The following is a 26,080-nucleotide window of genomic DNA, read 5'->3' on the forward strand; positions in this document are numbered from 1 at the left end:
GTTTAGCCCCCCTCTAAATCCTCCCCTGACCAGTCACTACCATCATCATGAGGATGATGACTGTCTCTTATACACATCTTATATATATATACTTTTTGTATCCAATTTTGCTATGTTTTGCTCTGTGTTGTTTTGCCCGGCACTTTGGTCACCTTCCATGCTATGATGTTTTTCAAGCTTCCAACAAAAAGGCCACATCAAAGATGCGCCTATTAAACAATGACGTCATTTTACGTACTTTGAAATTTAAATACGGGTAATTAAAATGTTATTTTAATTCAATTTGCGTTTTCTAAAGCTTTACAAAGTAACTACAGCTATGTTAGACATACCATTACTGTAATATGAGTGAGCAAGTTTCCCTCTCGTCTCTTAACCTTACACAAGGTACAAACTAAAATACACTAATTTCTGCAGTTTTCGGGTTCTTTAACATAAATGTTAAGAACTCTCAACATTACGCTTGTTGTTACGACTGCAGTTGTAGTTCGAGTATCAGTGACTTCTGGTTTGTTCCAATGTTTTTCTTCATAATTTTCTTTAGTATGATATCATTTTTGCTTTTAGTGTGTTTTTTTTTTACTTTATTTGTTTTATGATTATTATTATTATTATTTTCTAATTTGAACATCAATTTTCATTATGGCAATGAAGAAAAGCTCTATGCTATGATTTACAGATACACAGGAAATCTAGCTGTTATTTTTATTATCCATATCAATATAAGCATATGATTTGTAATTTGTACTCTATTATCCGCTATTATCTAGGAATTTTTTGAATCGAATTTGGAGGACTCGGAGATGATTAATGCGGTTGCAGAGGATATAAACAACTCACCTCAGGCTATTAATAATCATAACTTTCGACCAACTTGGATGCTGATTGCTACCTGGTCAGATATACATCAAAGGCCATACGAAAACAATACACAACAGGTAAGTATTGCGAGTATAGTGTAGATTTTGCAATGCTATTATTTTATTTTTATCATCATCATCATCATCATCTTTATTATTGTTGAATCCAGACAAAAACTTGCTGTTGATTGGTGGAAAATTAAACAATTATTGAAATTATGTGTTAAAAGGCAAATACAAAAGCCAGTATTCACAGTCTGTGCATGGAGGTTTGGCATAGCAAGAAATCCGAGCGAGTGGCATTGGTTTTAACTAATTGAAGGAAAGCCAAAATAATTTCATGGTTTCCAGTTTGGCGGGAAATGCTTTTTTTTCAGCAGCACACATAAGAAATATAGAATTTCTAAAAAGCACTTTGGAAGAAAATTCAATTGATACAACAGCCTATAGTAACCAGCGCTGTTAATAACCCACCTTATAGATAGTAACTTATTGATTTTAATAACCCATACTATCGTATAAAGCCAGTGCTCATAATTAATAATCCAACCTATGAATTGCAACCCAGTGCTTTCTTAATTGCCCACCCTACTATATTACTGAGCTAACATGCGAAAGCTTTTGTGAGTCTTTTGATTTTAATTCATGAGTATGTCTGACGTCATCGTGGGCTTTCTGTGTTTTAATTGGCTAAAAGAAATCTATATTGCTTATGTGTACTGCAGAAAAAAATATGCTTGTGGCAGGAAATGTGCTGCTTTGGTTTAGGTCTTATTAAACATTGACAACCAAATCGCTGATAACAGATCCGATATCTTGATGTACTGTCGTGTTTGTGAATTTCTATAGCTTATCAACACGTTTGTTATGATTGTTCTTTGATGAGATAAAGTAGCCGAATATCAGAAAATATATTATACATAGTACATAATTAACATTATTTCAGACCAACACATTCCAAGGCGTCCTAGCTACAGATGGCACATACAGTTTTGTTCTGTTTAATTACGAAAATGATGGCATGAAATGGAATGGGAATACCGAGAGTCCAGCGGATGCTTTAATTGGATTCAACGCAAACGCAAACAGTGACTTTACATTGATACTTAATCCAAATGGGACTGATTCATTCACTCTAACCAGGCCATCGCCAATAACGATTTTTGAACAGTACCGACCAAACAAATTCATTGGAAACAGTGGTCAGTTAGGCAGATGGATATTTAGACTGGAAGAAAACACTGAGACAACTGTTAATCCACTTCAGAGATGTACTGACTGGTATAAAAGGGAGCCCGCTGCAGACACTTGGGTTTCGCAGCGTCTAACGACGTGTCCGTGTACTTTCTGGCAAGCACGTGTAGACGGCCGTTTTACGTGGGCCCCATCAATTTCATTGCATAACTTTGGAAGGGGACGCGGCAATGACGTTGATTCATTTCTGACTGCTAATAATTACGACCCAGATTACCTACAAAGAGTACTCTCTTCAACAGGTTAGTGTAAGAATATCAAAATCATGCAGCCCTATGCTCCTTGAACATGAATAATCATCTTTAAAAAAAACAAAAACAAAAACAAAAACAATGTAGTGGCCTTACTGATGTATAGTGCATTACTAATAATGGCAAAAAACGTTCAACTTCTTATCTAATCCTCCCTCTTTAATTTTTGTTGCTAAGGTCTAATTAAAAGACAATTATAAGGTACCTAAACGGTGTTGAACAAGGTGCCTATTCATGATCCTGTCTCTGTTAACAAGATTACGCAAGAACTAAGAATATGGATCATAATAAAATATAGTACATTGGTATCTGATATATAAGAAAGAGGTGATTACATTTTAGGGAAAAAAGGCCAAATTCCAAATTCGAGGTCACATAAATTCTATTTTTACCCTCGAATGTAAAAGAAAATAATGGAATCGGCCATCTATCCCGGTCCGCGTTTTGTTAGGAATTCAAGAAGCATCATTACTAGTATTTAATATTATTTTTATTATTGTTGTAGTAATAATAATATAACCATACAATTAATTTTCAATAGCATCTTTTAAATTCTGTTTACTAATAGTATTGCCAGTGAGATGTTTTCAGTCCGTCATTCCTCGTAACAACGCTGGCGTAAGATGTTGCTACTACGGCAATCAATTGCTTGAAGGGTATTTCGAAGTTCTAGCTAGTAGTTTTGCTCTACGGACACAATTTCAATTCGGAAGATGGGGAATTATACAGAATTACTACGAGTACCTGCGTAAGTGAAATAGTTTCTACCCTTTAACTGACTTAATATTGTTTTTTTACAAGGTATGCATTAAAGACACTACCTTTTTGTCTTTTTGCACATCTCCAAAGAAGTTTACATTCTTTCAAAACTGATAATATTGGCGTCTCCATTCCTGGTGTTTGAGGTTCTCAAATGGGTTTTGTTCCTCATTTCATGATTTGCTTAATTAAAAAAATAAATTAAAAGGAATGCATTCTGTATTAAAAATATTTGTTTGAATACTTGGATTTAAACAACACATTCTAGGGGAGAAATAAAGTTTATTTAACAGGTTGATTAAGTGAACTGTACTGACCATTCAATGTAAAAACACATGTTTATAATATTTATATTTTGAAGGATATGTACAATTTAGTTATTGTAGATTCTAAAAAAGTAATAATTTTTTATAAAATTAACAAATTTTATTGTGATTGAAAAACCAGGATTTTAACAATACAAGCCATACTACTTCAATTTATTTTAACCTTTCAAAACAAAAAAAGAAATATATGAATTTTTAGAAAATTCCGGTCTAATTATTTTGAAGTCAAATGATTAATATTAATATAATTGTGTTATTTTCTTAAATTTATTTATCAGTCGATGACCTATTTCCAAGATATGAATGTTGTACAGCTTCTAACGACCCTAGTTACTGTAATCTATACTACGAAAAGCGCCCTCCTGCATCTTGTACTAATTATAGACCACCAAAAACAAGTAAGATTATAATTTATTATACATTACTATTATAAAGATGACTACTGGATAAAAGGTAATTACATAAAGTATAAAAAGTATTAAATAAATGCAGACCCAATCATGTATTTAAAATAAGTTTAATTGTTTATTTTTCAAGGTTGGTTCTGGGGCGATCCTCATCTGACAACATCTGATAATTACGCGTATACCTTCAATGGAAAGGGAGAGTACATTTGTTCTACTCTTGATGATGGTTCATTCACGCTGATTGGCCGAATGTCAGACCCGCTAAGTGGCCCGATACTGGCCACAATATTTTCGGCATTTGCTGCATCTTATTCTCTGGAGATTGAAACAGTGGTATAGTTTTTGCTTTTTCCAAAAGATAGATAGGTGGGCGAAATTTAAACTTGCCACCATATAAAGTATATAGGTTATTGTTTAACACTATAAATAACAGTAGTATATAAATATATTTCAATGATTACTTCATACCTCTGTAGGTTCAGTTTACAATGTGGGAGAATGGTACAGGTTTCAGTATTCTTGTTAATGGTACCGAGGAAGTCAGAGTAAATGATCTAATGGACGGTAAGTCAAACTCCAGGACGAGTATTAAAACAATACTGCTAAAATAGAAAACTCGTTTTGTGCTTCCTCGTATTCTATTTTTCGTTTTCCTCGTTTTCATTTCTTAATTATTTTCTTTACAGGAGATTATTTCAACGTTAATGATCCTTCGTTTTCGTTGTTCATAAGCATGGAGAATTTTACCAGTGGTAGTGACCGTGTGTTTGCATCTTGGTCTTCAGGAATAAACATTGGGGTTGCTGTTACTGAAAAAATGTTGGATGTTGTACTGCAGTATCCACAAACATACCTGGGTCGGACAAAAGGCTTATTCGGTAAGACAATACAGATTTCAACAAAAATGAAAATACTTTGCATTTGGTAAACAAAATTTATTTTAGTTCCATATATAATTGACTGACCTATTAAAGCAGAATAATACATATACAATTCCAATACCAATGTCCTACTTCTAAGAATCACAATCACCCAGGTGCATAAGAACCAATTGACCAGAAGGTGCCGGTGGCTGATAACTACAGAGAAAAACCATATTTAATACTACGCAAATTGGCATCCAATATTAATTATTAAGTTATTAATTTGTCGGCATTTTGAAATATGCTGACGGTCTAAGAATTTTTAGAGTTTTCATAATGTCTCATAGAAAATACCCAACCCCCCAAGAAAAAAATAATAATTTAAAATTGAATTGCTTATGAAATAATTTAACATGGAAATTAGTGTATTTACAAAAAAAATATTGACAGCGAAAATCTTCCAATCACTAGATGTCCTTACTATTTTTATCATTATCCAGTATACAAATCAGGGTACACATTTTACAGTAGTTTTGGATTTTCTTGCCCAAATAAATAAACAATTTCTATGCTCAAGTAAATAATTTGTATACTACTACAAAGTAATTCAATTTCAAAATATTTGTATGACACCTTTAAGGGTCGATGTATTAAGAGTCATGATCAATGTTAAAATCTTGTTTTAACAAGAAATACATGTAGTTTTATGTCATAAACGTACAATTATTAGTAATAAAATGTTTAAATGATGACGGCCATTTTGAAATTAAATTGATAGTTACATCACTTGCACATAGAAAAAAATGTTGCGCATACTTTTATATTCAGTGATGTCTATTTTTACAACATATCCAAATTTTTACAAAACATAGCCAAAATATGCAACCTCTCATTTTTGCTACATTTTGCTTATAGGCCTACACCAAGAGACATTGTCTTTCGAGACAACTATACGTTTGCAATATGAAAAAAATGTGTTATGTATTAGCTGTCATTCGTTGTTGAGTATAATGACTATCACGAGTTTATACTGCTTTTTAAAATTTTTATAACAAATTATTGAATGTTTTAGGGATATGGAATACTGATAATAGTGACAACATTTATTTGCTACCGTAATAAAAGTTTTTGTTTGTTTGTCTTTCAAAACAGCTATTTTTTCGATTTGAAAAAAAACAATTGTTATGTATTAACTGTCATTTGTTGTTCCTAATGTTTTAGGTATATGGAATGGTAATATAAGTGACGACGTTTGCTACCGTAATGGAAGCTTATGTTTAAATCCAAGTCAAAATCTAACAGAGCGACAACTTTTTGATGTTGGAAACAGTTGTAAGTAATAAATATCAATTTATCTTATCTTAGATTATATTAATATGTAATAAATATCAATTTATAAATTGTTTCAAAGATCATGTTGCACAGAAAATAAACATGAAATCATAGTTTATGTATACACTCTTGAGATCTACTATTCATTTTATCTATTACTTTTCTGCTTATAAAAAAACGAAATACACAATGAGTTAATAACAAATTTTTACAAGTCCGTTCCTGATATAACTTCTTACAACGAATGGTTGAAATAAAGATAAGACACATCAGTTCAAAAGTTTTCTCACTGCCATTTATTTGAACTACCTTTTTCTTTCCTCTAGAGGGCATATTATACAATGGCATATTAGTCACACAATCAAAATATATAAATAAAGCATAGAATAACCAATAATTTAATGAAGACAACTCTCAACTAAACTTGGCTTAGTTTGCATTCATTTTTAAAGCACATTAGAGTTTAATCAAAAGTCAGAAAATTATATCCTTTTCTAACAGGGAAAACTAACGATAGTATGTATAGTACGATTGAAAGAAAAAAACAATCAAATATTATGTAGGGAAACGTATTGTAAATCATTTTTATTAGGCTATTATTATTATTATTATTACTATTATTATTATTATTATTATTATTATTATTATTATTATTATTATTATTATTATTAGCCTATTTTTTGTTATTATTATTATTTTATAATTATTTATTTATTTATTTTTATTATTTATTATCATTAATTATTTATTAATTTATTATTATCATTATTATTTATTTATTTTTATTTATAGTGGTTATTTTCGTTGTATATTATTTATTTGGAAGTGGTTTTCGTATCATAATTAATATATTAGCATATCATTTGTCACATTAAGGCTATAGGTAATTGTTTTTAATATGTTATGTTTATTCATAGGGAGAGTTCGAGAAGATGAATCTTTTTTTACATACACTCCCGGAAATACCTACAGCGACATTAACGACTTACAATTTGTACCAATGTTTACCGACGAACTGATAAGTGAAGCCGACAATGAATTTTTACAAAACGTCCAGGAAGCTTGTGGAACGAGTAAAGAATGTCTTTACGACGCATTGGTAACGAAAAACATAGCTATTGGTATCAGCACCAAAGAAACAAACGATGTTTTCGAAGAAGACGAAATGATATTAGGTATCTCATAATGTAATTTTGTGCAACTGTTAGGGTTTCCAATATATATTTTTTTTTTTGGTTATTCTTTTTATTGTTGTTTGTTAGCATTAGTGTCAATATGGTCATTTTTATCATACTATAAAAAATAAATTACCATGTTACTAAAAATTATATGAAATTATTAGTTTCATTGTCTTTCATTGTTCATTATTTAGAATTATTATCATCCTTATCGTTAATATAATTACTTAGTTTCGTATTCCAATTCCCATTCCTTATCCCATGCCCATTTCCCTATTTTTCCCATTGACATCCCTCTTTCAGATCTCATTTTCATTCTAATTTTTTTTTTTCAAGTCGAAATACTAATAAATTCTGTTTTTTGAGCAGTGAAGTAAAAATATTCTTCACTGATTAATAGGCCTACGTAGATATTACATAGTTATATTAGCATTTGCAAAACTTCAATTAGAAATACCGAGATGGTGTCCGGTGGGAGGTAGTTCTATCTGTATTATGTTATACTATATTTTATTAATTGTTCACTATCTACCATTTCTACTAAGACCCTTGTACTGTTGCTATATTTTTAAACGTGTAATTTTTAATAACAATGAAAGTATACTAATTACTGCATACCAGGATGACATGAGGACAAAGCACCGAATACTACAAAGTACACATACTTTGGTCTATAATGGCTTTTATTTAATATCTTCAAGGGCTGTTTCCACCGAATATTACTGACATTCTGGACATGAGCCCTATTCCGGTACTCAACGGCTCTCGACAGATATTTGTGAAGTTGGGTGATCCAGTTCTTCTTAAAGTGGTTGCAACTGCTGCTGACTCAACTTCCTCACTGACATATTCGCTAGGAACGGATATAAAGGGTGCTTCCATAAACTCGAGTACGTTGAGATGTAACTTGTTTTTAAACGTTATTTTATTTTTTGGAAATAAAAATATTACACTTATTACTATCATTATATCACACAAAAGAGACTTATTATACAAATATTTTTTGTCTATTAGATGGCGAATTTACTTGGACACCCAACAACACAGATATTGTCACTGTCAACCTGGTTGTCTCCGATGGTACTCTTTCTTCTAGCATTATCCTGGAAGTTCGACTTTGTCCATGTGTAAATGGTGAATGCGACTACAACGCCTTACTCAACGGATTTGACATTGTGGACGATATGTTTTCTGTACGAATTCTAACAAATATTTGTCTGTTTCTATGATATAGGCTTATACGTTCACAAACATTGAGTAAAATTGTAAAAACTGACCGCATAAAGATGATCATGGTGGTGGGTGGACTTGTGTAAATTGTCCTTTCGGACCAAGCGTTGGCCGAATAAAACAGTAGACAATAATATTTGTTTACATGCACTAACAGAAACCAACTCAATATAAAACGCATCTTATCATTCAAATATATGAAGTACACAAAGTAATTAGTTACAAATTAACACAATATTCTGCAAGATTTTACTATGCTAATTACTTTGTTTAAACTACTTATACATACTTATTTTAATATTTTTATTAACTATTGATTTATTAAATACTGTGAGACAAATTTAGTCATTTTGCCACAGCATGCCTCAAATATTTAGGGAAATTGAATCGAATATAAATGAGAAGCTTCAAACGATGTTAAATCGAAGATCGACCAATTATTTAATGTAAAAATCGAAGTCTAAGTTTTTCTGTTTTTTTTTTTTTTTTCTTTTTGGTTTTTTTTTTTGGGGGGGGGGGGGGGTTTTTTTTTTCAGAAACCAACTCAATATAAAACGCATCTTATCATTCAAATATATGAAGTACACAAAGTAATTAACACAATATTCTGCAAGATTTTACTATGCTAATTACTTTGTTTAAACTACTTATACATACTTATTTTAATATTTTTATTAACTATTGATTTATTAAATACTGTGAGACAAATTTAGTCATTTTGCCACAGCATGCCTCAAATATTTAGGGAAATTGAATCGAATATAAATGAGAAGCTTCAAACGATGTTAAATCGATGATCGACCAATTATTTAATGTAAAAATCGTAGTCTAAGTTTTTCTGTTTTGTTTTTTTGGTTTTTTTTTAAATTTTTTTTAGCTCGTAAAATGTATCTGCCCAAAAGCATGGTCAGGTATTGACTGCTCCGAAGATTACGATGCCTGTCTCGATGATCCCTGCCATCCAGGTGTCACTTGTAGAGATAATGAAGCCCCCGAAGAAGGAAACACTTGTGGCTTATGCCCTTCTGGTCTTATTGGAGATGGTTTCAAATGCTATGGTAATTTTAATAGTGATAGCTGAGTGTTTAGATGAAAAATGGCAATTATTTGCAACTCTTTATCTAGGAGTATAAATGAGTACGTGTTGTGTGTGTGTACTATATAAATCCTATTAAATAATTAAAGAAAATAATGCCTTTATAATATACACATTTAATGACATGATTCGATTTTTTATATTGGTAGAAAGTTAAGGAACATAACACAGTCTGCAGATCAGAGAGAGGTGTTTCCCATTTTTATATACCTCAAAAGTAAAATAAAAACAAAGATTTTTTAAATGACATTAAATTATTTCTCACACTTTTATTGCTTGCTTTGTTTGAAATATCTACAACTCAATCACTCATGTCACACACACACCCATAGAACAGTCTAGGTACCGTATACCTGTGTTTGTTTGTTTTGGTTTTTTTTTGGTTTTTTTATTCTTTCTTTTGTTAAACTATAAGTTGAACTATTCAGCCTTGAATTGCGTATTGGTATGTTATATAAGGTATAAACGTACAATTAAACATTTTTGTGAAATAGATACTCGTCGATTAACGGAGAGTTAAATACTGTAATATATTTGTTTTATTCTATTGCATAGACCTTAAGATTTACTCTAATTGAATTAAAGATTTTGTAGAAAAAAGTAAATCGGTGCAAAAAATAATTATTCACCCTGTTTCGGGTTAGAGGTTATTTATTTGATCTTTTAAAATAATCTATTCAATATGTTAATTATGTTTTGAGTTTATCTTTAAAGATGAAAATCTCACCAATTTAATCAATGATTACATGGTATTATGAGCGATTCAAAATATTGAAAATATAAGTGAAATTATTATTAGTTAAACAATTTATGAGTTCCACAATTGACAATTTTCAGCTACGTTGTATTTCAGATTATGATGAATGTGCTACAATGATTGACAGAGACGATACTCAGCCATTCTGTGAACACGAAGAGTTGTGCACAAACACACTTGGAAGCTATATATGTTCTTGTCGTCCTGGTTTTGTCTTGCACCCAAACGGAAAACACTGCCTTGGTATGCACTGACATCTATTTTTAGCTCCATCTAATATTAGTCCTACTAATAATACGTACTACTAATTTTCTTAGGCGTACTATGCGTCATTTATATGTATGCTATTATTTTAATTGCTTCTTTCCACCCAGGAGTATAAGTGGGTGCTTTTTCGTTTTCTTCTTTTTAATATGATGTCATTTTTCAAAGTAAGATTAAAAAACAAATATTATTTTAGATATTAAGCCTAAAAATTTTTTATATTAAGCTTAAAATTTAACATAATCTAAGACGCGAGTATTAATCCACTTTTTTACATTATCAGAAATTAACGAGTGTGATCAGCAAATAGATAACTGCGACATTAACGCAGTATGCAATAATACCGTTGGATCATTCACTTGTACCTGTAATGAAGGCTTTAGCGGGGACGGCACACAGTGTACAGGTAAGTAACGCTAACTGACATGGCATGATACAATCATTATATACAGTCAGTGGCGGCGCCAGCGGGGGGAGGGGGCTTAAGCCTCCCCCCCATTGGTCTGGTCAAGCCCCCCTATCGGCCAAAGCTCGTCAGGCAGTCGGACCAAAAAAAAAATAGGCCTAGTTTTCCCATCCCAGCCATTTCCTGCCATCTAGTAGAAGTCCCAATTTTTTTTTTTAATCTTGTTTTGGGAGGAGAGGACACCCCTTCCCATACCCAGCTCGAGCTCGTGTCTTCGGCCCTCAGATAACGCTGCGCACTATAGTTAAACCCATAAATACTTAGTCCCAGTCGGACATCTTAGCCCTCCCATAAATTATATCCTAGAGCCGCCACTGTATACAGTTGTACTCTCCGTCAGTAAATAGTCATACACACAGTAAATAAATAAGGGAGATGATAATTTGAGCAGTACCAGATAACCAACATTTAGCAATTTCCTTCATGAAAATATTATAAGCCATTTAGGGAAATTAGGATCAGAGTGTGCTGACTTTATGAATGTCTGGATTCATCTTTAATGTAAATATTGTTTAATATTCATAACCTCAGTAGGTATTCATAATCTATTCTCTGTTTATTGACTCCTTTAGACGTTAATGAGTGTTCTTTATCAATTTGTGGTGCGAACACTGACTGTATGAATACTGTTGGTTCATTCGTTTGTACATGTCAGGAGGGATTTATTGATGATGGATCCACGTGTAGAGGTAACACCAATGCGTTCAAATTTTTACCATCACCATTTTTATATTTATGTGACATAAAAGAATTGATTTATCAATATACTTACGAAATAATTTAAAAAAAACTAATATAATAACTTTATTATTTGTTTATCCATTAAAATTACATAAATATAGATGTGAACGAATGTGAATTACAAACGGATAATTGTCAACAAATTTGTATAAACACTGATGGTTCCTACATGTGTAACTGCTCTGAGGGTTTTCATCTCGATTCCAACCAAATAAGTTGTACAGGTGAGTTTACAAAAAATAGTATATGATATGTATATTGAAAAAAAAATCATAAGCTACAAATCCAAAGTTTTGCAGATAAGGAACTTGAGTATTTTGTTAAATTTAATAAACAAACTAAATACTAAGTTATAACACACTAACAGATACAATACATTCTTAGACTAAGCCCAAAAGATAGTGAATGCTCTAAAACATCGTTGTAGTCTACAGTAATCTACTACATCCTCGACTACAACAAGTGTATTGTATTGGTACACTATGAGATGATATTTTCACTACGTTAAATATGTAAAAACTTAGTTGTGTTTATTGTATTAATTGTTTCACACTAGAATTAATATATGTCTGCATATCACGAATCGTGCAATATATTGAAAAGTAATGTGTCGAAACGAAAAAAAAACATGTTATATTTAATAATTAAACAGCTGTAATTTGTTGTACAATATTATGTTAAATTATCTCCGTCCTCCTAACTGTATTCCTTTCAAAGCTGTTCAAATGTGTACGGAAGGCTCATGTACCAATGCAGACTGCTTTCTTGATGGCCAGCCACAGTGCCTTTGTCTAAATGGATACGTGGAGGATATTACAGATAACACAACATGTATAGGTAGTGTAAACCAACTTTAAATACTATCCGGTAAACTAACTATTTTGAAAGCAATACAATCAGAAAAGAAACAAATACAATTTTAATAGACCCTATATAAATAGGAAATATATAAGTATGATTGTGGTGACAAAGATCAACTGTAGATACAAATCTCGACATTTATATTGGGAATATTTAACAATAGGTAGTTTTCGCTGCACGACGTTAACCTTAACTTGTTAGTACAGCATGTAAAATCCTGAAATTAACGTACTCCACAAGGCAAGATGAATAAATTATGACGTCATCCGTTAACGTTAAGGTTACCATCGTGCGGCGAAAACTGCCTAATGCTTATTTTAACACTGCACTGCGGATACCGAGAGCTAGGCCCATCGTGATAATTTTGGTGCATGTCAGTGTCAGCTCTAAAAGCTAATATCAACATTTTTGACACATTTTACCATCGTTTTATCTAGACGTGGATGAGTGTGATAACATCACTTTAAACCTTTGTGATATGAGGGTTGGAAGCTGTAACAACACACAAGGAGGTTACACATGCTATTGTGATATGGGATATGAGTTAGCAAATGACCAAAGGACCTGTATTGGTAAGATTTTTTTTCCAAATACAGCATTTTGTTTGTATATTATATTACTGTAAGGTGGTAATTATTTCTATGATAATTTCGTGTTTAATACTTATAATTTAATTGCTTTGCGTTTTCAATATTTGTGTTTATTGTGAGGTAGTCTTTTTTATTTTAGCACACAAATGTCTACGCAAACTGCTCAGGGAGTTTTATAGAATATTTGTTACGTAGTACTGAAGAACAACCATTGAAAATTATCTGACAAAGTTTAAGAGTGTGAAACTGTTCTTTGAAACAAATGCTATGTTTGAAACAATTTATCTGACAAGTTAAAGTTAGTTTTGTGTTAAGCTTTTAGGTTTTATGAATGGAATTTATAATTTTGCATCAAACATCAAGAAGTCCAAATCTTTATTGCTTTATAGATATCGATGAATGTATTATCGGCAATTGTTCAGTCAATGCAGATTGTGTCAACACTGATGGTTCATACGACTGCGAGTGTCATTCGGGATACATTGCAAGTGGAAACGACTGTATAGGTACGATTATGTGGATGCTAAGATTTTTTAAAACACCTAATCGAAATAATCATTTGATGTTTTGTACTCCTTATTTGGAAGTGTAATTTAATGTGTTATAATTCATAATTAATTGATGAATTAATTAATTGACGGTTTTAATATCTTGTTGCAGGTCTGATTAATATTTTATCGTTTAACTTTTCTGTGATGCAATTTTATCTAATTTTAGTATGCTGTTAAATTTTAGCTTTCCATAATATTAGCTTTCCTTAATTTTAACTTCTCTTTTATATTGTAAACTTGTATTCTTGTCTATATGATTGTAATGTGAATTTGAACATATTCTAATGAAATTTGTGCAATATGAATGAATTATTTTTAATTTTTCTCTGAAGTTACACACGATTTACAGTATACTTTTTAGCAAACTATTAGATATCGCACCCATTGTACATAAGACTATCAAACCAAGGATACAGCTAATGTTACTATGACCCTTAATTCTGTTTACTTGTTAATAATGATATCAACAACTAGAAATTTGTTGTATTTAAAATATATGAAATTCTGATTCTATTGTGACTATTTAAATAACTTACCTGTTTTCAATTAGATTTCAACGAGTGTCAGGACGAGTCTGATGACTGCGACGACAATGCATCATGCCTTAACACAGAAGGTTCGTATGCTTGTTCTTGTAACATAGGATACGTCAGCCAAGATGGAGGTAACGCACGAAACGGAAGCTGTGTTGGTAATTATATACAGATATGCATTATATTATAATATTATTATTATAATACATGTTTGAAGAAGACTGCATTTACTCTTCGAACATAAATGACAAAACATGAATACTAGCGACAATAAATATACTTAGTACTAAACTATGTAGAGTAGTGCAACTTATACTAAAAAACACTTTCAGAAAGATTTGACTGCTGCAAGAAAAATAAACTAGATCTCTATCTATGTTGTTAGAAATCAAGTGTCTGGTTGAATTTGTACTCGAAAAGTCGCAAATTTCTTTTATACAGTAAAATGATAATAAAATATTTTGTCGCACATACTTTTATTAAACAGATTATAGATTTTATATGTATAATTTTACGATAATGTATCTACTACAATTATTTTCATCTTTGTCAATCAAGAGGATGCAGATTGTCTACAAATGATGCCTTATCGCATAGTTTGGAAAGGAATTTTTTGAATGAAAAAGAATATGGCTAGGCAATATGCCAATATATTATCATTTCGGTGTTTTTACAGACTACGACGAATGCTTGTACAAGCTAGACAATTGTGCAGAGGATGCTATATGTAGCAATACCATTGGTTCATTTGATTGCACATGCAACAGTGGCTATTCAGGTGACGGAGTGATGTGTCAAGGTATGAATGTTAAATAGGTTCAGTATGTAGGACAGAAATATAACAAATCTCCCATGTCAAAATAATTAATCGATACCGAAGATCGCACGAATTCGTTGTCTTTAATAGTAATATTCATAATCAAATTGCATTAATTTAGACATCAATGAGTGTATGGAAGATTCTAACATCTGTCCTGAGAATGAAAACAGACAATGCATCAACTTGCTTGGCACCTACGATTGTCCATGTAATGACAACACGTTCAACGAAAGTGGAAATTGCGTTGGTATGTTTTAAGCTTTACTCATGAAAATAAATAATTATCTATTATTATAATTAATAGTAATTGTATGATTATAATTACAATGTATATGTTTATATGTGGGTGTGTTTGTGTGTGTGTAAAATGCGTTTGTAAAATGTTTTTGTCAGCAAATCTCTTTCAGTCAATAAGGCTCCTTGGTTTCTATCTGATATTTTTTCAGACTTATCAGATATTCTTACAGTATTATTCAATACTTACAATATTCCAAACATATAAAAATACTTTGAAATAACATTGTTACAGTATCCTTTATTCAACTAACAATAATTATCAAAAATAAAGCCATAAAGGAAACACGAAGAGACATAATTTATAACAATGTTTTTAAAATTTTGTTCAGCTATTAAGGCAATTATGCTGCGAGTTGTTTTTACTGATTTGCTTGGTTGGGTGGTTGATGATTATTACCACCTACTTGACTTGGAACAAGCCATGATAGACATTGCTAACGACGTAAGTACATTTGTTATTATTTCTTATAGAATTGTGATTGTGTAAATTTCTATGTCCCTCACATACTTGTGGGTGGCTCAACGTCTTAAAACATCTGCTGTTTGGAAACCCTCCTTGCCCAGGGCTTAGTTGTTAAACCAAACCTTCTCAGATCAGCTGCAGGACGTAAAGGCGTTCTGGCTTGTGCACATTTTAAACAACTCATTGCGTCTTTGGGGAGAGCTGGAGTTTCCCGATACTTTATTTATTTCAGCCCTTGTCGTTGTGAAGATAAAGCTAATTAGCGCCCTCTATGCATAAATTATAGTCAACGATGACGTCCGATGCAATTCAGGGCAATGACGATGCAAGTAACTAATGGGTTATTTTCCAACCTCTTATTAAACTAAGGAACTAGTAACGATATTGAGCCTAATTTCCTTAACAAAAATTCCAAAGATAAAATATTAACCAAGTAAGTATTAGAAATAAGTAACTACCATAAATAAAATGAAAACTAATTGTTTCTAGAAGGAAGAATGTAATAGTGGTCAACCCAAAATGTAGATCTATGTTTATAATTATATATATTATATGTATAAATTATATAATGTATAACTATATTCTTCATATTATTAGTTCTAAAATGGTAGTCATTTACTGGAATCGACTTATTGTTGCCAAAGTTAATAATAAAATTTTTACTGTTTGTCTGCAATAAAGACTACAATATTGCCACATTCTTATGACTACTATTAAAGTTTAACATTTAGCGACAGTAAGGTGCTATTGGGATTGTAATCTACATATGTATATCTAGCATTTATCCAAGAATAAATAATCAAACATCGATCTTAATCTACATCTGTAAAAAAAAACATTTTCTTGAAAAAAATACATTTCCATAGATGAATGCATACTTTGAAGGTACAGAGTTGTCAGCGAGTTTCTTAGAAACTGTTACCAATAGCTTCACAAATATATCCGGCGGTGCTGAGACAATTTTTACTGTAAAGTTCCGTCAGGGATCTGATATTAGTGAAGAGAGATTACTGCGAGTTTTCTTGGCAAATTTGGAAGGAAGAAATAAAGACTTTGTTGAGCCAAACAATAGAGTTTCACTAGCAGAGACGGCATCTATACTTCCTGGTAGGTTTAAGACATTATTTGAGTGTTTAAGATATTCCGAATTGATGTGTCTAGCTGGATGAATTATCGGTCTCTGTTGTGTTGTCGAAATTATCAAGTATGAAAAACACCTACCTAAAGTTTTAGTATAAATTGAATTAAAGTGTATTTTGCTACGTCTTTATCATTGCTTTTTTTGGGGGGGAAAAACATCATACATTGCATTGAGGTATTGTAAAATGAGGATTATTTACTTCCTTATTCAACAGTTGCAAGATTTACATAATGTATCCTTTTCTCCTATATTTTCTAATACACTACAGTTGACCCATGTGAAGCTAATACCGACAACTGTTCCGAGAGATTTTTTACCACTTGTGTTTACATTGAGAATGGCAACTACGAGTGTCATACATGTAGTGACGGATATGAGCTTACAAATAACAACGACACTTGCATAGGTAAGTATACTGTTTTCGTATTTTGGGGGTTTTTTCTATACAATTTAAGTCTTTTTTCTGGGGACCATGATTCACACTGTAGTATTTTTGAGTATTAAATGCTATTTGACTAGGACAATACATTTTACAGATATTGACGAATGCGAAACCAATACTGATGACTGCGATGTTTCAATTGAACAGTGTATAAACGTGAATGGAAGCTTTTCCTGCCTGTGTCAACCTGGCTATAGTCGCGACAGTAATCCCACATGTACAGGTATGGATGGTTTTTCAGATGCTTGCTTTCAAAGAAATCCATTTTAAACACTGCAATAATGTGATTTTTTTTTGTAACAAATAAAGTCAAATTAAAATTTTCAATGACATAAATGTGAAATGTGAATACTTCATTTATATTTATTTCTCCTTTAACCTGGGATTCCTGTTCAGAAACAAAATTTCCCCATGGGGCCCAGGAACATACAAATGCATAATCAAAATTGTAAAAAATTACCTATACATTATTGAAAATTATTACTTTTAAATTTTGCCCTTGAATAGATATAGACGAGTGTGATGACTCCCCATGTTCCAATGCTAGTGAAGTTTGCATTAATGTGATGGGAAGTTATAGGTGCGACTGCCAATCTGGTTACATCAGTGTTGATGGATTATGTGAAGGTACGGTAAACTTAAGTGTATAATTTGTCTTATATAGTATAAAATGCACTGTATAATTTGAATTTTTACGAGACATGATGCATTTTACAGATATTGACGAATGCGCAGGCAATACTAATGATTGTAGCGTATCAAGTGAACAGTGCATAAACGTAAACGGAAGTTATGTCTGCGAATGTCAACCTGGCTACAGCCGCAACACAACTGACATATGCACAGGTAACGATGGTGGTTTTAGGGCTTGCCTTCTAAATAAATATTCATTTAAATTCTTTTTTTTATTTATTTAACTGGATTTAAGTAAAGACTTATACCTATGTGAGCAAAAAATATCTTTATAATTCATATTATGAACTGTGATATGTTCATGCAGCAGGGGTCGTAAGCATTGCTCTCAGAGTCTCTACTATAAAATAAACAAATTTGTAATGTAAATTATATGAAACGAAATTGAAATATTATAACCTTTTCCTTTAAATTTTCTCTCTGAATAGACATAAACGAATGTGATGACTTACCGTGTACCGGCGCTAATGAGGTTTGCACTAATCTGATCGGAAGTTATAGATGTGACTGCCTTTCGGGTTATACCAGTGTTGATGGAAATTGTGAAGGTATGTACCAATGGTGTATTTTTAATTGAATATAAAGATTGGCAAGTATTGAGCTAATAATATTCAACTAGGCATGCACAACATCATCAAAACGTACAATGTATTTACAGATAAATCAACAATTAAATAACTATATAGCGGATACAATAAGAATACACATTTCCATTCATGTGACTGCCATTTGGCTAAACATGCAAGGGATAAGTAATGAAAGTGGGTCGTTTACAAAACAAGCTTTTTACAAAATCTCTACAATGTTTTAAATTAATTTATTACTTTCGTTTTGCAGATTGCAACAGGAATAATAAACATAAGGAAACTATTTTCTGTTACAATACTGTACCTACAGTACTTTAACTATCTCCAATATTCAAAATATATTTATACTTACCTATGTTATATACTTCATTTATATTTATTTCTCCTTTAACCTGGGATTCCTGTTCAGAAACAAAATTCCCCCATGGGGCCCAGGAACATACAAATGCATAATCAAAATTGTAAAAAAATTACCTATACATTATTGAAAATTATTACTGTTAAATTTTGCCCTTGAATAGATATAGACGAGTGTGATGACTCCCCATGTTCCAATGCTAGTGAAGTTTGCATTAATGTGATGGGAAGTTATAGGTGCGACTGCCAATCCGGTTACATCAGTGTTGATGAATTATGTGAAGGTAAAGATTTAAGTAAAGACTTATACCTGTGTGAGCAAAAAATATCTTTATAATTCATATTATGAACTGTGATATGTTCATGCAACAGGGGTCGTAAGCATTGCTCTCAGAGTCTCTACTATAAAATAAACAAATTTGTAATGTAAATTACATGAAACGAAATTGAAATATTATAACCTTTTCCTTTAAATTTTCTCTCTGAATAGACATAAACGAGTGCGATGACTTACCGTGTACCGGCGCTAATGAGGTTTGCACTAATCTGATCGGAAGTTATAGATGTGACTGCCTTTCGGGTTATACCAGTGTTGATGGAAACTGTGAAGGTATGTACCAATGGTGTATTTTTAATTGAATATAAAGATTGGCAAGTATTGAGCTAATAATATTCAACTAGGCATGCACAAAATCATCAAAACGTACAATGTATTTACAGATAAATCAATAATTAAATAACTATATAGCGGATACAATAAGAATATACATTTCCATTCATGTGACTGCCATTTGGCTAAACACGCAAGGGGTAAGTAATGAAAGTGGGTCGTTTACAAAACAAGCTTTTTACAAAATCTCTACAATGTTTTAAATTAATTTATTACTTTCGTTTTGCAGATTGCAACAGGAATAATAAATTTAAGGAAACTATTTTTTGTTACAATACTGTACCTACAGTACTTTAACTATCTCCAATATTCAAAATATATTTATACTTACCTATGTTATATTCATTTAATATTGACCTGTTTATGGTATTAAAACTAATGACAGTAATAATTATATTTTTACAGATATTAATGAGTGTGCGATCTCTTCCTCAATATGCAACGGTCAGGGCGAGGTGTGTACAAATTTACAAGGAAGTTATGTTTGCGAATGTGAGCCAACTTTAGTGCGTGTCAATGGCATCTGTTCAGGTAATTCAACATTCTCATAATTTATAAATGGAAAATGTTTGTATTGAACGAATAAACCTGAGCTTAATCAACAAAAAGAGTTATTTGAATTGATTACTTTGTATAATTAAATGGGTAAGGTTTAAGGTAGGAGAATAACCCATAATTTGCAAGCGAAATTGTGCTGAACTTGGGCTTGGTCCGTGACAACCTAGCCGCCATAAAAAGGCTAACTTATCCATCATTTAATTACACCTTGATTGGATTATTATAATAGTGTTCTTTATGACTTGTCCTGGAAGCTGCTGAAGGAATTACAACTCCAGTTAAATGTAGCCCAAGACTCATTTCTTTCACTAAAAATCATAAGTATATATCCCAACTATCGTCTCCATTGTTTACCCATTCATCTTCGAAATAACTTCAAGATCTTGTATATGTATACAAGTCACTCCATAATTCATCCCCACTACTATTCCATGAATATTTTGATTTATTTTATTGTTTTACAGTTCATCAATTATTTTCTCATCTTCTTAAACATAATTAATTCTTAACAAATTTGATAATACATTTGATAAACATTGCTTTTGTAGTGTTGCTTTGGATACATTTAAATAATTATTGGCCTCATCAATATGTATCCAAGTGTATTGTCTCCCTATATAATTTAGGTCTCTCTTGACGCTTTTATTTCCCAATCGCCTTTAATTTAGATACACTTTATGTAGTCCTATTTTATGTACATCATGCGTTACTAAATAATGGTAATTTGAATTCAGTGATTTGGTAGTATGATAAGATGCTTATAATTGTTGTATGTATTTAGTTGGCCGGAGGTTAAGAGGACAGATACGCATTATTGAAGTCAACAAATCGGCAGAACTTGCAGATTGGGATCCGGCCCTGCTTGATAAAACTAGTGACAAGTACCGGAACTACGCTACACATATATGCATCATTGTAGGTTACTGTACTTTCAAAAGAATATATTTACAACATAACGTACATAGTACGCCGTACGTGATTATTCTATTCTTTTTATGCTACTCATGGTTCTGTGACATTTTGGTATTTAGCATTGTTCTGACAAAAAATTACCAGGTTGTTCGAGTTTTAATTGTATTAGATTTAAGAGTTTTGCTATGCAAACATTATATGATATTGCTTGGTAAGCATGTTAATGTACATACTACATGGCCATCTAAGCCATTACATCAAGAAGCAATATCTCATTTTCACTCTATTTCGACAGGTTAGTGGTATATATGCTGAATCTTTGCAAACTACAAGCACATTCTATGAGTGCAGCATTATTGGATTCAGAGAGGGCAGTATCATTGCTGTTTACGAGATTCTGTTTTATGTTAATTCAACTGATACGGCAGAAATGATTCTTAGTATACTGCTCAACAAAACAGATTTTGAAGACAGACTGTACTCCACTGACAACGCAATAAGTGTTCGCATTGATCCGAGTGAGACCAGTGTTCAAGGTTTGTTCAATTAAAGAGTGATCCACTCGAGCCGTTAAAATAGTTAGTAAAACCATGATAGAGAATGGTTACGATTGTGGTGGTGATTGAGGTGGTGATGATGATAATAAATATGATGATGATTTTTAAACATAATTCTGATAATGACGTTATTAGAAATATGTAACTAATGATGATGGTCGTTGTGGTGATGGCTGTAATGCCAAAAATTATCATAATGGTTTGGTAACAGTGTTGAAAATGATATTGTTAATACTAATAATAGGTAGGTAAAGGTAAAGGTAGTCCCATATTAAACGTAGGAGAATTAGCTGTTAGCCCATAGTAATAAACCTTGGTATTTTTTGTCAGAGGAAAGTAATACAATACTATACATCAGGAAAATGCATGAGACTTATACCTACACTTAAATCAGCTAATTGAGAGCGATTGTTTGATATCAGCTGGTAGTTTGTTCCAGACTTTAGTGCCAGCTACCTTAAAAGACGAATTCATTTTACTTAATGTGATGTACTATTGTTATCTTTTAAAATCAAAATGGCCAACTGTGCAATCTTTAATTTAAGATCTTCAATCAACCAATAATTCCGTTTACCATATTTTGCAGAGTTCCCTATAGTCTGTGAAGACGACTATTGCAAGAATGGTGGTGTTTGCGAAATAGACGATTTATATGATCCATCATGCAGGTGAGTTACTTACGTACCGATATAATAGGAAGCTTTCGAACAAGATGCGGCCAGTTATATGACGACCCAATGGAGAGTGAAGGCAACCCACGAGAGACCCGTCCGCGTAACTGAAAGTAAATTCATTTCGATCACACAACGCGGCGATTTGTTTTCAAATATTTCATTGCGCATGACCTGTCTCTTATACACATCTAGATGTGTATAAGAGACAGGTACCAAAACTACGCTACACATATATGCATCATTGTAAGTTACTGTACTTTCAAAAGAATATATTTACAACATAACGTACATAGTACGCCGTACGTGATTATTCTATTCTTTTTATGCTACTCATGGTTCTGTGACATTTTGGTATTTAGCATTGTTCTGACAAAAAATTACCAGGTGGTTGTTTGAGTTTTAAATGTATTAGATTTAAGAGTTTTGCTATGCAAACATTATATGATGTTGCTTGTTAAGCATGTTAATATACGTACACGTGGCCCATCAATTATTTTCTCATCTTCTTAAACTTAATTAATTCTTAACAAATTTGATAATACATTTGATAAACATTGCTCTTTGTAGTGTTGCTTTGGATATATTTAAATAATTATTGGCCTCATCAATATATATCCAAGTGTATTGTCTCCCTATATAATTTAGGTCTCTCTTGACGCTTTAGTTTCTCAATCAGCTTTAATTTAGATACACTTTATGTAGTCCTATTATATGTACATCATGTGTTACTAAATAATGGATAATTTGAATTCAGTGATTTGGTAGTTTGATGCTTATAATTGTTGTATGTATTTAGTTGGCCGGAGGTTCAGAGGACAGATACGCATTATTGAAGTCAACAAATCGGCAGAACTTGCAGATTGGGATCCGGCCCTGCTTGATAAAACTAGTGACAAGTACCGAAACTACGCTACACATATATGCATCATTGTAAGTTACTGTACTTTCAAAAGAATATATTTACAACATAATGTACATAGTAGACCGTACTTGATTATTCTATTCTTTTTATGCTACTCAAATACATTTTGGTATTTAGCATTGTTCTGACAAAAAATTACCAGGTTGTTCGAGTTTTAATTGCATTAGATTTAAGAGTTTTGCTATGCAAACATTATATGATATTGCTTGGTAAGCATGTTAATGTACATACTACATGGCCATCTAAGCCATTACATCATGAAGCAATATCTCATTTTCACTCTATTTCGACAGGTTAGTGGTATATATGCTGAATCTTTGCAAACTACAAGCACATTCTATGAGTGCAGCATTATTGGATTCAGAGAGGGCAGTATCATTGCTGTTTACGAGATTCTATTTTATGTGAATTCAACTGATACGGCAGAAATACTTCTTAGTATACTGCTCAACGAAACAGATTTTGAAGACAGACTGTACTCCACTGACAACGCAATAAGTGTTCGCATTGATCCGATTGAGACCAGTGTTCAAGGTTTGTTCAATTAAAGAGTGATCCACTCGAGTCGTTAAAATAGTTAGTAAAACCATGATAGAGAATGGTTACGATTGTGGTGGTGATTGAGGTGCTGATGATGATAATAAATATGATGATGATTTTAAACATCATTCTGATAATGACGTTATTAGAAATATGTAACTAATGATGATGGCCGTTGTGGTGATGGCTGTAATGCCAAAAATTATCATAATGGTTTGGTAACAGTGTTGAAAATGATATTGTTAATACTAATAATAGGTAGGTAAAGGTAAAGGTAGTCCCATATTAAACGTAGGAGAATTAGCTGTTAGCCCATAGTACTAAACCTTGGTATTTTTTGTCAGAGGAAAGTAATACAATACTATACATCAGGAAAATGCATGAGACTTATACCTACACTTAAATCAGCTAATTGAGAGCGATTGTTTGATATCAGCTGGTAGTTTGTTCCAGACTTTAGTGCCAGCTACCTTAAAAGACGAATTCATTTTACTTAATGTGATGTACTATTGTTATCTTTTAAAATCAAAATGGCCAACTGTGCAATCTTTAATTCAAGATCTGATCTTCAATCAACCAATAATTCCGTTTACCATATTTTGCAGAGTTCCCTATAGTCTGTGAAGACGACTATTGCAAGAATGGTGGTGTTTGCGAAATAGACGATTTATATGATCTATCATGCAGGTGAGTTACTTACGTACCGATATAATAGGAAGATTTCGAACAAGATGCGGCCAGTTATATGACGACCCAATGGAGAGTGAAGACAACCCACGAGAGACCCGTCCGCGTAACTGAAAGTAAATTCATTTCGATCACACAACGCGGCGATTTGTTTTCAAATATTCCATTGCGCATGACTGTGTCAAAGGTAAAATGGAGTAAACAAACAAAAACCAGGAAAGAGCACTCAGTAAAACAGCATGGCCTCTCTGTATCCGAAATAGCGAATGTTTAAGAGTTTAGTCCGACCTTTTTTGGCGAAAATAGGAGTACCATAAACATGTTCTGTCTGCTGTGTTTCCTCTTGAATTACTTTATACCCAATAATAAGAGTACTTTAGCATTATGTTGTATGGCTGTTCTTCCACATTCTTCAGACGACATTTATACAAGATTGTAAATATACAAACTCATGAAGGATTACTTTAATTATATAGCTGTTTGTTGTATTTCTTTTGTTATTTATTCAAGATTACCAATGCAGAATAAGCCCACACTTTAAATTTAATATCAATATCAGTATACAACTTTCAAAAGAAAAAAAATTAATGTAAAAAATATTCTTAGTAGGCCTAATGAATACATTACATTATATTCTGTTGAGTTTCAATTTGCTGGCCATGATTCAACATTTCAACTTATATTCTGTCATCTTAGAAAGGAGAAAAACAATGATGACAAAAGGCATAGTGAATCAAAAATAGGATTAGGTCTAATCTTTATTTTTGGATGCTTCTATGAAACATTAAACGATCCCTCACACAGACCAATGTTTATACTATCTTTATAATTAATTATTAATTATTGCTATTTCTATCTCTTATTTTATACTTTAGTTCTGATGTTTTCATTAAACGATCCCTCACACAGACCAATGTTTATACTATCTTTATAATTAATTATTAATTATTGCTATTTCTATCTCTTATTTTATACTTTAGTTCTGATGTTTGAACATTCTTTATAAATATCTTAATAAACATACATTGTGTACTTTTTATGCTACTATTATAACATAATAATTTTATTCATTGTAATAATATGTAATAATAATACTATAGCGCAAACCAATTTATTAAGCCCAACCAAGGTAATTCAACAAAAGCTGTCTCTTATACACATCTAGATGTGTATAAGAGACAGACGCTACACATATATGCATCATTGTAAGTTACTGTACTTTCAAAAGAATATATTTACAACATAATGTACATAGTACGCCGTACGTGATTATTCTATTCTTTTTATGCTACTCATGGTTCTGTGACATTTTAACGTTAATCTGTCATTTTGACAATGTTGGCATAAGGTGCCGAGGACGAACATTTGAGTATATACGGAACATTTATTAATTTTTTCTGCGAAGTGAGTCTCATGAACGACAATTCACCACAATTTTAGT

General features: G+C 31.9%; 1 protein-coding gene, 1 long non-coding RNA gene and 1 pseudogene across 5 annotated transcripts in view; 2 read left to right on the forward strand and 1 right to left on the reverse strand.

Annotated features, from left to right (window-relative positions):
• Positions 1-343, forward strand: part of LOC117119506 — a 6,275-nt pseudogene extending 5,932 nt beyond the window's left edge.
• A 401-nt stretch (positions 344-744) lies between these two features.
• Positions 745-26,080, forward strand: part of LOC117119508 (mucin-like protein) — a 30,321-nt gene continuing 4,985 nt past the window's right edge. The window contains exons 1-35 of one of the 3 annotated variants that reach the window (XM_033264333.1): positions 745-938; positions 1,807-2,356; positions 2,934-3,113; positions 3,729-3,848; positions 3,988-4,190; positions 4,334-4,421; positions 4,544-4,735; positions 5,942-6,052; positions 6,970-7,227; positions 7,932-8,120; positions 8,245-8,423; positions 9,338-9,518; positions 10,410-10,556; positions 10,861-10,983; positions 11,616-11,732; positions 11,886-12,008; positions 12,502-12,621; positions 13,083-13,217; positions 13,625-13,741; positions 14,337-14,477; positions 14,996-15,118; positions 15,258-15,386; positions 15,766-15,878; positions 16,766-17,006; positions 17,309-17,446; positions 17,577-17,705; positions 17,990-18,109; positions 18,200-18,328; positions 18,604-18,723; positions 19,284-19,403; positions 19,610-19,729; positions 20,195-20,320; positions 21,129-21,262; positions 21,555-21,795; positions 22,403-22,484. In XM_033264333.1, the coding sequence (XP_033120224.1) occupies positions 804-938; positions 1,807-2,356; positions 2,934-3,113; positions 3,729-3,848; positions 3,988-4,190; positions 4,334-4,421; positions 4,544-4,735; positions 5,942-6,052; positions 6,970-7,227; positions 7,932-8,120; positions 8,245-8,423; positions 9,338-9,518; positions 10,410-10,556; positions 10,861-10,983; positions 11,616-11,732; positions 11,886-12,008; positions 12,502-12,621; positions 13,083-13,217; positions 13,625-13,741; positions 14,337-14,477; positions 14,996-15,118; positions 15,258-15,386; positions 15,766-15,878; positions 16,766-17,006; positions 17,309-17,446; positions 17,577-17,705; positions 17,990-18,109; positions 18,200-18,328; positions 18,604-18,723; positions 19,284-19,403; positions 19,610-19,729; positions 20,195-20,320; positions 21,129-21,262; positions 21,555-21,795; positions 22,403-22,484 (5,474 nt within the window). In that variant the 5' untranslated portion in view covers positions 745-803. Of the gene's footprint in view, positions 939-1,806; positions 2,357-2,933; positions 3,114-3,728; positions 3,849-3,987; positions 4,191-4,333; positions 4,422-4,543; positions 4,736-5,941; positions 6,053-6,969; positions 7,228-7,931; positions 8,121-8,244; positions 8,424-9,337; positions 9,519-10,409; positions 10,557-10,860; positions 10,984-11,615; positions 11,733-11,885; positions 12,009-12,501; positions 12,622-13,082; positions 13,218-13,624; positions 13,742-14,336; positions 14,478-14,995; positions 15,119-15,257; positions 15,387-15,765; positions 15,879-16,765; positions 17,007-17,308; positions 17,447-17,576; positions 17,706-17,989; positions 18,110-18,199; positions 18,329-18,603; positions 18,724-19,283; positions 19,404-19,609; positions 19,730-20,194; positions 20,321-21,128; positions 21,263-21,554; positions 21,796-22,402; positions 22,485-23,286; positions 23,421-23,705; positions 23,947-24,557; positions 24,640-26,080 lie in introns of all 3 variants that reach the window. The other 2 variants (XM_033264334.1, XM_033264335.1) reach the window with 2 other exon arrangements.
• Positions 12,019-25,747, reverse strand: LOC117119510. Of its 2 annotated transcripts, none has more exons than XR_004447200.1 (3): positions 24,657-25,747; positions 14,323-14,469; positions 12,019-12,575 (listed from the first exon to the last, which is right to left on the reverse strand). It is a non-coding gene; the product is annotated as an uncharacterized LOC117119510 (long non-coding RNA). The 2 variants fall into 2 exon arrangements; XR_004447199.1 differs by lacking the exon at positions 24,657-25,747 and adding an exon at positions 18,628-18,726.

This window comes from Anneissia japonica, unplaced genomic scaffold, assembly GCF_011630105.1.
Source record: "Anneissia japonica isolate Jap-2015-1 unplaced genomic scaffold, ASM1163010v1 scaffold288134_len74827_cov163, whole genome shotgun sequence".
Classification (NCBI taxonomy): Eukaryota; Metazoa; Echinodermata; class Crinoidea; order Comatulida; family Comatulidae; genus Anneissia; species Anneissia japonica.